We start from the raw sequence: 14,472 nt of genomic DNA on the forward strand, positions 1-14,472 counted from the left end.
ATGATCCTGGCCAGCCAGCCAATCAGGGGGTCGACTTGCCCCGTTGCCATGACATCCGGCACTTGACCAATATAAAAAACACAACCATTGGACAATGTAGAAAGAGGTCAGCCAAACTGTCATGTCCCCACAATAAGTGGGCACATAGATGATCCAACTAACTTCAGTTCACTTACATCCCAGCCTTTGCTTTTCTGGTGGAAGAATATCTGGCTATTCATTTCCAATACCTTTTTATTACGCTGTGCCTTGCACTGTCACTACATTCTTTTACCCGGGGGAAATAGTTGACTAAAATGTGCTCTACTGGCTCAAAGCGACACAACTTAAACAGACACCGCATATTTAGAACCCACCATGCTCAGAAATGTGTCCTTTTCCAATCATACACTCACGATCAGCTATGAAACCTTTGGTTAGTACACCTTGTGCATTTTGTAATAGAAGCAGCTTTAATTGTAGTGGCTACATAGTGCTCTCTAGATGGAGCTGTGGCTTCAGCCAATACTCAGTGAGATACAGGAAATGTGTCCTCACCACAGGCAGGAGTGGGAGGAGCAGGACTGTAATGGTATGCTTAGTTTCCAGTCTGCACAGCTCAGGATAGCCCCCCTGTTTGGGCACTGCAAAGATTGCCCAAGAAGAAAAAGGGGGAGGAGGAGGGTAGAAGGCCTGGCACTGCATTGCAGATCATCAAATGAGAGGGAGGGAGAGCTGGGATTTCCGGAGGGATGCTGTGTGATTCCCTGTTGTAAGTCTACAGAATATCAAATATGCCAGGCTAATCACTGCAGTTTAGTGTGTTAGGGTATGAATTTCAATTTGTCTTAATATTACAATTAATGTAATTTTATAATGATTTGTAGTAATATTTTATTGAATCATTTCCCCTCAATTATCCAGAGTAATTACCCTGATTTATAATGGAACCTTGACTCCTTGGTTGCTTGAGAACCATACATTCTGATCATTATACTCTTCACACCTGGTTAAGTAAAGTGTGAAGCCTTTATACAGTTAATTCGGAAAGTATTCAGACCCCTTGAAACTTTCCACATTTTATGTTGCAGCCTTATTCTAAAATGTATAAATATTTTTATTTATTTAAATAAGTATTCAGATCCTTTGCTATGAGACTCAAAATTGAGCTCAGGTGCATTTTCTTTCCATTAATCATCCTTGGGATGTTTCAACAACTTGATTCGAGTCCACCTGTGGTAAATTCAATTGATTGGACAGGATTTGGAAAGGTACACACCTGTCTATATAATGTCCCACAGTTGATAGTGCATATCAGAGCAAAAACCAAGCCATGAGGTCGAAGGAATTGTCCGTAGAGCTCCGCGACAGGATTGTGTCGAGGCACAGATCTGGGGAAGAGTAGCAAAAAATGTCTGCAGCATTGAAGGTCCCCAAGAACACAGTGGCCTCCATCATTCTTAAATGGAAGAAGTTTGGAACCACCAAGACTCTTCCTAGAGCTGGCTGCCCGGCCAAACTGAGCAATCGGGGGAGAAGGGCGTTGGTCAGGGAGTTGACCAAGAACCCGATGGTCACTCTGACGGCGCTCCAGAGTTCCTCTGTGGAGATGAGGGAACCTACCAGAAGGAAAACCATCTCTGCAGCACTCCAATCAGGCCTTTATGGTAGTGGTCAGACGGAAGCCACTCCTCAGTAAAATGCACATGAACGCCCGCTTGGAGTTTTCCAAAAGGACTCTCAGACAATGAGAAACAAGATGCTCTAGTCTGATGAAACCAAGCTTGGACTCTTTGGCCTGAATGCCAAGTGTCACGTCTGGAGGAAACCTTGCACCATCCCTATGGTGGTGGCATCATCATGCTGTGGGGATGTTTTTCAGCAGCAGGAACTGGGAGACTAGTCAAGATGAACAGAGCAAAGTACTGAGAGATCCTTGATGAAACCCTGCTTCAGAGTGCTCAGACCTCAGACTGGGGAGACGGTTCACCTTCCAACAGGACACCGACCCTAAGCACACAGCCAATACAATGCAGGAGTGGCTTCGGGACAAGTCTCTAAATGTCCTTGAGGGGCCCAGCCAGAGCCCGGACTTGAACCCGATCAAACATCTCTGGAGAGGCCTCCCGGGTGGCGCAGTGGTCTAGAGCACTGCATCGCAGTGCTATGCTGCGCCACCAGAGTCTGGGTTCGCGCCCAGGCTCTGTCGCAGCCGGCCGCGACCGGGAGGTCCGTGGGGCGACGCACAATTGGCTTAGCGTCGTCCGGGTTAGGGAGGGTTTGGCCGGTAGGGATATCCTTGTCTCATCGCGCTCCAGCGACTCCTGTGGCGGGCCGGGCGCAGTGCGCGCTAACCGAGGGGGGCGGGTGCACGGTGTTTCCTCCGACACATTGGTGCGGCTGGCTTCCGGGTTGGAGGCGCGCTGTGTTAAGAAGCAGTGCGGCTTGGTTGGGTTGTGCTTCGGAGGACGCATGACTTTCGACCTTCGTCTCTCCCGAGCCCGTACGGGAGTTGTAGCGATGAGACAAGATAGTAATTACTAGCGATTGGATACCACGAAAATTGGGGAGAAAAGGGGATAAAAATTTTTAAAAAAAAGATAAAAAAAATGAAAAAAAAATAAAAAAAAAATAAAATAAACATCTCTGGAGAGACCTGAAAATAGCTGTGCAGCGACGCTCCCCATCCAACCTGACAGAGCTTGAGAGGATCTGCAGAGAAAAATGGGAGAAACTCCCCAAATACAGGTGTGCCAAGGTTGTAGCGTCATACCCAAGAACACTCAAGGCTGTAATCCCTGCCAAAGGTGTTTCAACAAAGTACTGAGTAAAGGGTCTGAATACTTATGTTAATGTGATATTTCCAAAATGTCTAAACTGTTTTTGCTTTGCCATTATGGGGTATTGTGTGTAGATTGATATTTTTCTTTAAATGTATTCAATCAATTTTAGCAAAAGGCTGTAACGTAACAAAATGTGGGAAAGTCCAGGGGTCTGAATACTTTCTGAATGCACTGTGTAGTGTAGGTTTGTTACTTATCCTCTGCTGTTGTAGTTGAATGTCTGAGATTAATCAAGTATCTGATGTAAGAGTGCCCAAAGGACCAGAGTATCTCTACAGATCTAATCAGATTAGAGAGGCTATCAGAGAAAACAAACCAATCTAATGACCATGGTTCAAGGGGACTCAAAGCACCATACTGAGTGTGCTGTGGGATCTGGTATTCATAGTTGGTTCAGTCCACATAAGTAGCAGATTCACAAACCACAATCTTTGCTGTGTTGCTTTTCAACTAAAGGCTTGCACACATCGCACCGACTGTGGATCTAGCATTCATCTGCAAATGGTTCAGCGCGCTGTTTTAGGGACCACCCGCAGTAGACGTCAGACTGACGGTGCCAAGTACTCTCAGCCAGCAAACGCTATTGGTGTGTCTGAGCCCTAAGACATGTTTGGGTGGGTATTTAGAGTGGTTCTAACCTATAGTTACATATAGCTGTATACAGTATATTATAAATTGAGTGTACAAAACAGGAACACCTTCCAAATAGTGAGTTGTACCCCCTTTTGCTCTCAGAACAGCCTGAGGTGTCAAGCGTTCCACAGGGATGCTGGCACATGTTGCCTCCAATGCTTCCCACAGTTGTCAAGTTGGCTGGATGTCCTTTGGGTGGTGGACCATTCTTGATTCACACGGGAAACTGTTGAGTGTGGTGCTATAGGCCAAATAAGAGCTAATTTCAGTAGCACACCACCTTGGTGCTCACAGTAACGAATGAGACTTGAAATAAATGATAATCTAGTGTTTACATGGTTATCTAGGGAAGTTATTGTAAAGGGAAATCATTTTCCACTTGTGGTTGAATGTATTTATAAGTCCTACCAATTTCAAAAATGAATCAAAAGTACAAAATAATTTAATATGAACATTATACACTTTTTTTACAAATACTCATCTTTGTGACAGTATGTGAATAGAATAACATGTACAGTGCCTATAGAAAGTATTCATACACCTATAATTTTCCACATTTTGTTAAAGTGGGATTAAAATGGATTTCATTGTAATTTTTTTGTCAACAATATACAAAAAATGCTCTTAAGTATAAGAAAAATTCTAACATTTGTGAATAAGGATGAAACGCATATCTTGATTAGATAAGTATTCAACCACCTGAGTCAATACATATTGAGAGCTTCAAGTTCCTTGGTGTCCACATCACCAACAAACTATCATGGTCCAAACACACCAAGACAGTCGTGAAGAGGACACGACAAAGCCTATACCCCCTCAGGAGACTGAAAAGATTTGGCATGGGTCCTCAGATCCTCAAAAAGTTCTACAGCTGCACCATCGAGAGCATCCTGACTGGTTGCATCACTACCTGGTATGGCAACTGCTCGGCCTCCGACCACAAGGCACTACAGAGGGTAGTGCGTACGGCCCAGTACATCACTGGGGCGAAGCTTCCTACAATTCAGGACCTCTCTAGCAGGCGGTGTCAGAAGGAAGGCCCTAAAAATTGTCACAGACTCCAGCCACCTTAGTCATAGACTGTTCTCTCTGCTACCGCACGGCAAGCCGTACCGGAGCGCCAAGTCTAGGTCCAAAAGGCTTCTTAACAGCTTCTACCCCCAAGCCATAAGACTCCTGAACAGCTAATCAAATGGTTACCTCCTGACTATTTGCATTGCGCCCCCCCCCCCCCTGTTACGCTGCTGCTACTCTGTTTATTATCTATACATAGTCACTAAATCTACCTACATGTACATATTACTTCGACTAACCTGTGCCCTCGCACTTTGTCTCTGTACTGGTACCCCTGTATATAGCTTCACTACTGTTATTTAACTGCTGCTCTTTAATTATTTGTCATAAAAAATTTTACTTATCTATTTTTACATAACTGCATTGTTGGTTAAGGGCTTGTAATAAGCATTTCACTGTAAGGTCTACCTACACCTGTTGTATTCCACATACAATTTGATTTGATGTTAGAATCACAATTTTGGCAGCGATTACAGCAGTGAGTATTTCTGGGTAAGTCTCTCAGAGCTGTCTACAACTGGATTGTGCAATTTCCCATGTATTATTTTCAAAAATGTTCAAGCTCTGTCAAATTGGTTGTTGATTATTGCTAGACAACCATGTTCAGATCTTGCCATAGATTTTTCAAGCAGATTTAAGTCAAAACGGTAAATTGGCCACTCAGGAACACTCACTGTATTCTTGGTAAGCAACTCCACTGTAGATTTGGCCTTGTGGATGAGGTTATTGTCCTGCTGAAAGGTGAATTCATCTCCCCGTGTCTGGTGGAAAGCAGACTGAACCAGGTTTTCCTCTAGAATTTTGCCTGTGCTTAGCTCCTTCCATTTATTTCTTGTTCTGAAAGATTCCCCAGTCCTTAACGATTACATGCATACGCATAACACGATGCGGCCACCACTATGCTTGAAAATATGTAGAGTGCTACTCAGTAACACTTTGTATTCAGGACAAAATTAGCCACATTTTTTGCAGTATTACTTTTGCAATATTTACTTAACTGCATGTTTTGGAATGTTTTTTTCCTTCTGTGCAGGCTTTTGTCTTCACTCTGTAGTTATTCCACAGTAATAACCTAATTGACAATGTAGTTGATCCATTCTTTGTTGTTTTCTCCTATCACAGCCATTAAACTCTAACTGTTTTCAAGTCACCATTGGCCTCATGGTGAAATCCCTGAGTGGTTTCCTTCCTCTCCGGCAACTGAGTTAGGAAGGACGCCTGTATCTTTGTAGTGACTGGGTGTATTGATACAACATACAAAATGTAATTAATAACTTGACCATGCTCAAAGGGATATTCATTGTCTGTTTTTTTTTGTTTTTTTACCCATCTACCAATAGGTACCCTTTGCAAGGCATTGCAAAACCTCCCTCTTCTTTGTGGTTGAAATTTACAGCTTCAACTGAGGGATCTTACAGATAATTTTATGTGTGGGGTACGGAGGTAGTCCTTCAAAAATCATGTTTAAAAACTATTATTGAACACAGTGACTTAAGCACATTTTTACTCCTGAACTTTTTAGGCTTGCCATAACAAAGGGGCTGAATACTTATTGACTCAAGACATTTAAGCTTTTCATTTTTGTAAACATGTCTAAAAACATAATTCCATAATTTGTGTGTAGACCAGTGACTTAAAAATCTAAATATAATACATTTTAAATTCAGGCTGTAACACAACAAAATATGTAAAAAGGCAAGGGGTATGAAAACTTTCCTTACTATTCATTATTAGTCCTTACAATTCATTATTAGTATTCCTCCAAATCTGAAATTCTAGAACAGTGCATACATTGTTATTACAGTTTTAAGGTCAAGTACAAACATTGTGTTGCAATCATGTGCACAACAAACAAGGCTGCAGGAACGACATAGAAGATTCAAAGCCAGGGTTAAATTTGAGTTGAATCCAATTTGTTTTCTAATTTAAATTATTGGTGTTAATCCATGATTAATAAATGTGTGGAAAGGGAGTGTCAAGGGCCAGCATTGGGAGATACTGATTCATTTTCAATGTCTTTTTATAATTGCTCAAGAAAAATACAAATTCAGATGCAGTTCTCATGCATTGACTACAACGTTTCTTTAAATGGCAAAAGTGCAACTTCCTTATACATTATATGCAAAATGATTAGCACCCTTGATAAAGATAAGCAAAAAAGACTGTATACAGTGCATTCGGAAACTATTCAGACTCCTTGACTTTTTTCACATTTTGTTACAGCCTTATTATACAATGGATTAAATACCCCATAATTACAAAGCAAAAAGGTTTGTTTTTTTTTATCTTGGAAAATATCTTGTGTAAATAAGGTATGTTTTTTAATTTAAGTATTCAGACCTTTTGCTATTAGACTCAATTGAGCTCAGGTGCATCCTGTTTCCATTGATCACCCTTGAGATGTTTCTACAACTTGATTGGTGTCCACCTGGTGGTAAATTCAATTGATTGGACATGATTTGAAAAGGCACCCTTCTGTCTATATATAAGGTCCCACAGTTGACAGTGCATGTCAGAGCAAAAATCAAGCCATGAGGTCGAAGACATTTTCTGTAGTGCTCAGAGACAGGATTGTGTCGAGGCACAGATCTGGGGAAGGGTACAAAAACATTTCTGCAGCATTGAAGCTGCAGAAATTAACACGGTGGCCTCCATCATTCTTAAATGGAAGAAGTTTAGAATCCCCAAGACTCTTCCTAGAGCTGGCCGCCCGGCCAAACTGAGCAATTGGGGGAGAAGGGCGTTGGTCAGGGAGGTGACCAAGAACCCGATGGTCACTCTGACGGAGCTCCAGAGTTCCTCTGTAGAGACTCCACCAATCAGGCCTTTTATGGTAGTGGCCAGACGGAAGCCACTCCTCCAGTAAAAGGTACATGACAGCCCGCTTGGAGTTTTGCCAAAAGGCACCTAAAGGACTCTCAGACCATGAGAAACAAGATTCTCTGGTCTGATGAAACCAAGCTTGAACTCTTTGGCCGAATGCCCAAGTGTCACATCTGGAGGAAATCTGGCACCATCCCTATGGTGAAGCATGGTGGTGGCAGCATCATGTTGTGGGGATGTTTTTCAGCGGCAGGGACTGGGAGACTAGTCAGGATCGAGGCAAAGATGAACGGAACAAAGTACAGAGATCCTTAATGAAAACCTGCTCCAGAGCACTCGGGACCTCAGACTGGGGCGAAGGTTCACCTTCCAACAGGACAACGACCTTAAGCACACAGCCAAGACAATGCAGGAATGGCTTCGTGACAAGTCTCTGAATGCCCAGTCTGAGCCCGGACCAATCTAACATCTCGGGAGAGACCTGAAAATAGCTGTGCAGCGGTGCTCCCCATCCAACCTGACAGATCTTGAGAGAATCTGCAGAGAAAAATGGGAGAAACTCCCTAAATACAGGTGTGCCAAGCTTGTAGCATTATACCCAAGAAGACTCAAGGCTGTAATCGCTGCAAAAGGCGCTTCAACAAAGTACTGCGTAAAGGGTCTGAATACTTATGTAAATGTGATATTTCAGTTGTTGTTTATACATTTGCAAACATTTCTAAAAACCTGTTTCTGCTTTGTCATCATGGGGTATTGTGTGTAGATTGATGAGGGAAAAAAACAATTTAATCAATTTTAAAATAAGGTTGTAATAATGTAATGAAATGTGGAAAAAGTTTCCGAACGCACTGTAAGTACAAATGCTGAGCTATATTGTATGCTCAAATACAATTGCTCAGAGAAAAAAATATATCTCAAAAAGTTTAATGGCACCCCTACAGATTCTTATGAAAACAAACAATCTGCATTAACATTCTACTTTTTTAAATTAATCTCACCTTAAATAACTGTATTGTGGTCTTCCATGGCTCCCTGATTTACTGGGGTATAAAAATTAGGTAACACGCATGTAAATTTATCATCCATCACCATGGGAAAAGGCGAAGAACTCACAATGAAAAGAGATGGTTGTTGACCTTCATAAATTAGGCAACGGGTACAAAAAAATGACCACTTACCACTATTATGCCAACAATTAGGAGGTTTAAAACTTCTGGAACAGTGGTAAACCTGCCTGATATTGGACGTATGTTTATCTTGTCCCCACAGTAAAGAAGATGGTTTGGGATGTAAAGAAAAATCTAAGAGACAAATTTGGAGAATTACAGAACATCTTCGGGTCACCAAGTAAGACTTTAAATCTATAATTAGACGCCATGCCAATAGGCATTTTGGAAGGGTTGCCAGAAACTTAATTGAGAGCAACCCACAAGGGAAACGCTTGGGAGTTTGCATTGGCACTTAGATTGGAACCTGAGCATGGTCAGATGACATAAGTAGAGCTCTTTGGCCATGCACAGGAGTGGTGGGTTTGGCATCAAAAGAAGAATGCATATGCAGAAAATAACCTCATACCTACTTTATGGTGGTGGATCTTTTGATGTTATGAGATATTTTGCTTCCACTGGTCCTGGGTCCCTTGTTAGACAAAGGATATCAAGCATCTGGAAAAATTCCGTATGGAGGAATGGTCTAAGATCCCTCCCAAATGTGTTCTCCAATCTCATAAAACATTTCAAAAAAGGCTCAGTGCCATTATCCTCGCAAGGGGGAGGGTGCCAGAGTATTAAAAACAGGGGTGCCAATCATTTTGACCCCTATCTTTTTTTAGAGAAAACAATTATTACTTGTCAAACAAAATCTATTTCTCTGAGCAATTTTATTAGTATAAAATATATAATTTTCCCAAATTTTGTTTGGCATACAATATATCTCATTATGTATTATTTATTTTTCCTCATCTTTATCAAGGGTTCCAATAATTCTGGACCTGTCTGTACAAGTATCTCATTTTACTCCTTTAACATTGCAATACAAATGCTACAGACACAATATAAATGGCAATACTTTGCATATTATATCAACAGTGATGGCCAGAAATGCACAAAGGTTTCATAGTCGAGATTGACTTCTTCCCATGCCAATTTAGGATGGACGTTGGTTGAAAAGGTGCCATGGTTTCCACCATACATTGAAAGTTCACAATCATGATTTCCCCCTCATTTTAATACAAAGAGAGAGCAATGGCGTAAATAACAAACCACACTGCTTTCAAGGTATTTTTGTGTAAATTTGTGTGACTAAACAAGTTTACAGTTGTTGCCAATGCGTGCTTTGAGCTAGCATAGCAACATTTGTTTGGTTGTTGACTGGACAAAACCAAATAACATAACGGTTGGATGGGGTGAAAACGCCTACTTTAGAAATGACTCAAACATGTATTTTTGGTGTAACTTAAATTTTGCAACATACCGTATTATAATGACCAAACATGTTATCATGCGAGGACATTTGACACACACAAAAATTCTAAATATCCAGCTTTCCCACTGAAATTATACCACACATGGTACACTTTCATATTGTGCAACTGTGCTCATGTACTGTACATGCTGCCATTGGGCAGTGATGGATATCCAACATAACAATCTATCATTATTTACAAGATTGTACTTTATCCCAGTAATGCATTAACCTTTGACAAACTATAATGAAAGCAAATCCATTCATGGACAATGTCATTTTAGATATGTGCATCTTCGCTGTTGCTCTATAGTGTTCATGTTATCATGGCCACATCACCCCCTGCAAAGTGAAGTGCTTTGAGACCTGGTGAAAAACTATATAAATGCAATAAAATATTATTGCTAATTTCAATTGAGTGCACAGATTTTATGAAAACCTCCTGAAGGTTTTAGTCATTTTACCATGAGAAATGTGTGACCAAGTTAAAACTAAAACTGAAAAGAAATTCGACAACAAATGCGTTATTTATGCTGTTTACAGTTTGAACCCCTACAAAAGGAGATCCATGGAATATCACACAGTATGTGCCTCAAGGTGCAGAGATAATCCAGATGTGCATCTTTTTATCCAGATTACCCTTATATCTAATAATAATAATAAAAGGGTAAGAAAATCCCTCATTACTCATCTGTACTAATTTGGGAACATCTTATTGCCCAAGTCTTCACAAAACCTCTCTCAGATTTTTGCAACACCTCAGCCAGCTCCTGGATGAACTCTAGGATGTATTCACTTCATGTCCCATAGACCAATGTTTCACAACTCCAGTTTGAGTACCGCCAACAGCACACATTTTTGGTGTAGCACCGGACAAACTCACCTGATTCAACTCATTGAGGGCTTGATAATTAACAAGTTGAATCAGGTGTGCTTGTCCGGGGCTACAACAAAAAATGTGTACTGTTGGGAGTAATCAGGGACTGGAGTTGAGAAACACTGCATAGACTGCCAAAATATGCAGTGTCAAGATTGTGAGAAGCTGTCGTCCTTATCGGAATCGGGGGATGCCGGTCGTGACATCTCAAAGAAACTGGATGAGCGAGAGGCCTTTTTCGAACTAGAGGCCTTTTTCGATTTTAGCAGTTGAAGCATCTCGGCCAGCTGTGCCTCCACCACCGCCATGCGGCCATTAAGAGACCCAATGTCTCCCCTAAGTTCCTGCTTCAGCTCCAGGAAAGAGGCGTGCATGGTCTGTACGGGTATAGGACAGACAACCAGCTTCCCTTCTGACTGCACAGGGCTCCGGTCCTGCGGAGTGCGGGCATCACCCACGTTATCTAAGCGCAGGTCGCTCTTGGTAATACCGCTGTCACAAGAGTCCGTCTTCTTGAGAGACATCTCGTTATGGGACTTAGTCCTGTCCGGCAAGGTCTCCATGGACTCGGCCTTAGAAACGCTGCTCCATGACTCTGCTTTCACAACGGATTCCTTGAAACGACCCCAGCCTTTTTTGGTCTTTGGCGCAGGCTCTGCGGACTTGCAGCCTACGAGGTTGCCATTTTGGATGGCCGGGGCATGAAGCATGACTCGGCTAGAGGGCCTGGAGGACAAAGATGACAATGTGGACTGGGCTGTGGGAGTGGCAGGGCTCTCGGTCACCATGATGATGCTGGTGGAGGCGAGGGCCTCGTGGATCTTGGTTTGCTCCAGGTGGATGGTGCCCTTCTCCACATCTGGTGGCTCCCCCTGACTAGCTCGCTCTGCTGCTAGTCGCGCCTCCCTCTGCTGCCGGAAGCGCTGGAAGAGGCGACGGACGGGGTGGTCCGGAGGAAGGTTCAGAGGGGCCTCATTATTCCTCTTGAGCATCTCCTCTTCCTCACGTTTCACATCGCTGATCTTCCGGAACACTATCTGTAACAAGAAATCAGAACATCAGGTTGGGATCAAGCCCATCTTAAATTCTTTGGGTCCAAAGAGATGTAATAACATTACATCTACTCAATGCAATACCCTTTAAGTATTTTCACTTTAAGTATTTCTTTGGACACTTATGACTTAAACCAGGGCTGCCCAACCCTCTTCCTGGAGATCCACCGTCCTGTGGGTTTTCAGTCCATCCCTAATTTAACACACCTGATTCTACTAATTAGCTGCTCAACAAGACCTTAACTAGCTGAATCAGATATGCTAAATTAGGGTTGGACTGAAAACCTACAGGACAGTAGATCTCCAGGAAGAGGGTTGGGCAGCCCTGACTTAAACGTTTATAAACTGAAGGAAAATAGCATAATGTCTCTCAGCCTCCAAACATACACTACATTACCAAAAATATTCTCGTCGAACATCTCATTCCAAAATCATGGGCATTAATATGGATTTGGTCCCCCTTTGCTGCTATAACAGCCTCCACTCTTTTGGGAAGGCTTTCCACTAGTCGTTGGAACATTGCTGCGGGGACTTGCTTCAATTCAGCCACACGAGCCTTAGTGAGGTCGGGCACTGATGTTGGGCGATTAGGACTGGCTCGCAGTCGGCGTTCCAAAGTTTGATGTGGTCTGTGCAGGCCAGTCAAGTTCTTCCACATCGATCTCAACAAACCATTTCTGTATGGACCTCACTTTGTGCACAGGGGCATTGTCATGCTGAAACAGGAAGGGGCCTTCCCCAAACTGTTGCCACAAAGTTGGAAGATAGATGAGGGGCAATCAATTCACATTCATCTTCAGAGTTCGTTCTGTTAGGTGACCTAAACTGGGATATGCTTAACACCCCGGCAGTCCTACAATCTAAGCTAGATGCCCTCAATCTCACACAAATTATCAAGGAACCCACCAGGTACAACCCAAAATCCGTAAACATGGTCTTACTCATAGATATCATCCTGACCAACTTGCCCTCCAAATACACCTCTGCTGTTTTCAATCAGGATCTCATCGATCACTGCCTCATTGCCTGCATCTGCTATGGATCCGAGGTCAAACGACCACCCCTCATCACTGTCAAACTCTCCCTAAAACACTTCTGCGAGCAGGCCTTTCTAATCGACCTGGCCCCGGTATCCTGAAAGGATATTGACCTCATCCCGTCATTCGAGGATGCCTGGTCGTTCTTTAAAAGTAATTTCTTCACCATCTTAAATAAGCATGCCCCTTTCAAAAAATGTAGAACTAAGAACAGATATAGCCCTTGGTTCACTCCAGACCTGACTGCCCTCGACCAGCACAAAAACATCCTGTGGCGGACTGCAATAGCATCGAATAGTCCCCGCGATATGCAACTGTTCAGGGAAGTCAGGAACCAATACACACAGTCAATCAGAAAAGCAAAAGCTAGCTTTTTCAAACAGAAATTTGCATCCTGTAGCTCTAACTCCAAAATGTTTTGGGACACTGTAAAGTCCATGGAGAACAAGAGCACCTCCTCACAGCTGCCCACTGCACTAAGGCTAGGTAACACTGTCACCACTGATAAATCCACGATAATCGAGAACTTCTCTACGGCTGGCCATGCTTTCCTCCTGGCTACCTCAACCCCGGCCAACAGCTCCGCACCCCCGGCAGCTACTTGCCCAAGCCTCCCCAACTTCTCCTTCACCCAAATCCAGATAGCAGATGTTCTGAAAGAGCTGCAAAACCTGTACCCGTACAAATCAGTTGGGCTAGACAATCTGGACCCGCACTTTCTAAAATTATCAGCCGCCATTGTTGCAACCCCTATTATCAGTCTGTTCAACCTCTCTTTCGTATTGTCCGAGATCCTTAAAGATTGGAAAGCTGCCGCGGTTATCCCCCTCTTCAAAGGGGGTGACATTCTATACCCAAACTGTTATAGACCTATATCCATCCTGCCCTGCCTTTTCTAAAGTCTTCGAAAGCTAAGTTAACAAACAGATCACTGACCATTTCGAATCCCACCGTACCTTCTCCGCTGTGCAATCCGATTTCCGAGCTGGTCACGGGTGCACCTCAGCCACGCTCAAGGTACTAAACGATATCATAACCGCCATCGATAAAAGATTGTACTGTTCAGCCGTCTTCATTGACCTGGCCAAGGTTTTCGACTGTCAATCACCGCATTCTTATCGGCAGACTCAACAGCCTTGGTTTCTCAAATGACTGCCTCGCCTCGTTCACCAACTACTTCTTAGATAGAGTTCAGTGTGTCAAATCGGAGGGCCTGTTGTCCGGACCTCTGGCAGTCCCTATGGGGGTACCACAAGGTTCAATTCTCGGGCCGACTCTTTCCTCCGTATATATCAACGATGTCGCTCTTGCTGCGGGTGATTCCCTGATCCACCTCTAGGCAGACGACACCATTCTGTATACATCTGGCCCTTCTTTGGACACTGTGTTAACAAACCTTCAAACAAGCTTCATGCCATACAACTCTCCTTCCGTGGCCTCCAACTGCTCTTAAACGCTAGTAAAACTAAATGCATGCTCTTCAACCGTTCGCTGCCCACACCCGCCCGCCCGCCCAACTAGCATCACTACTCTGGACGGTTCTGACTTAGAATATGTGGACAACTACAAATACCTAGGTGTCTGGCTAGACTGTAAACTCTCCTTCCAGACTCATATTAAACATCTCCAATCCAAAATAAAATCTAGAATCGGCTTTCTATTCTGCAACAAAGCCTCCTTTACTCACGCCG

At 43.1% G+C, this 14,472-nt stretch overlaps 1 protein-coding gene across 1 annotated transcript in view; it reads right to left on the bottom strand.

Annotated features, from left to right (window-relative positions):
- Positions 1-3,879: 3,879 nt before the first annotated feature.
- The window catches only part of LOC139543952 (voltage-gated delayed rectifier potassium channel KCNH1-like), a 70,934-nt gene continuing 60,341 nt past the window's right edge, over positions 3,880-14,472 (bottom strand). Inside the window, exon 12 of the mRNA XM_071350551.1 lies at positions 3,880-11,729. Coding sequence (XP_071206652.1) covers positions 10,842-11,729 — 888 coding nt within the window. The 3' untranslated portion in view covers positions 3,880-10,841. The remainder of the gene's footprint in view (positions 11,730-14,472) is intronic.

Source organism: Salvelinus alpinus, chromosome 2, assembly GCF_045679555.1.
Source record: "Salvelinus alpinus chromosome 2, SLU_Salpinus.1, whole genome shotgun sequence".
In the NCBI taxonomy this organism is placed as follows: Eukaryota; Metazoa; Chordata; class Actinopteri; order Salmoniformes; family Salmonidae; genus Salvelinus; species Salvelinus alpinus.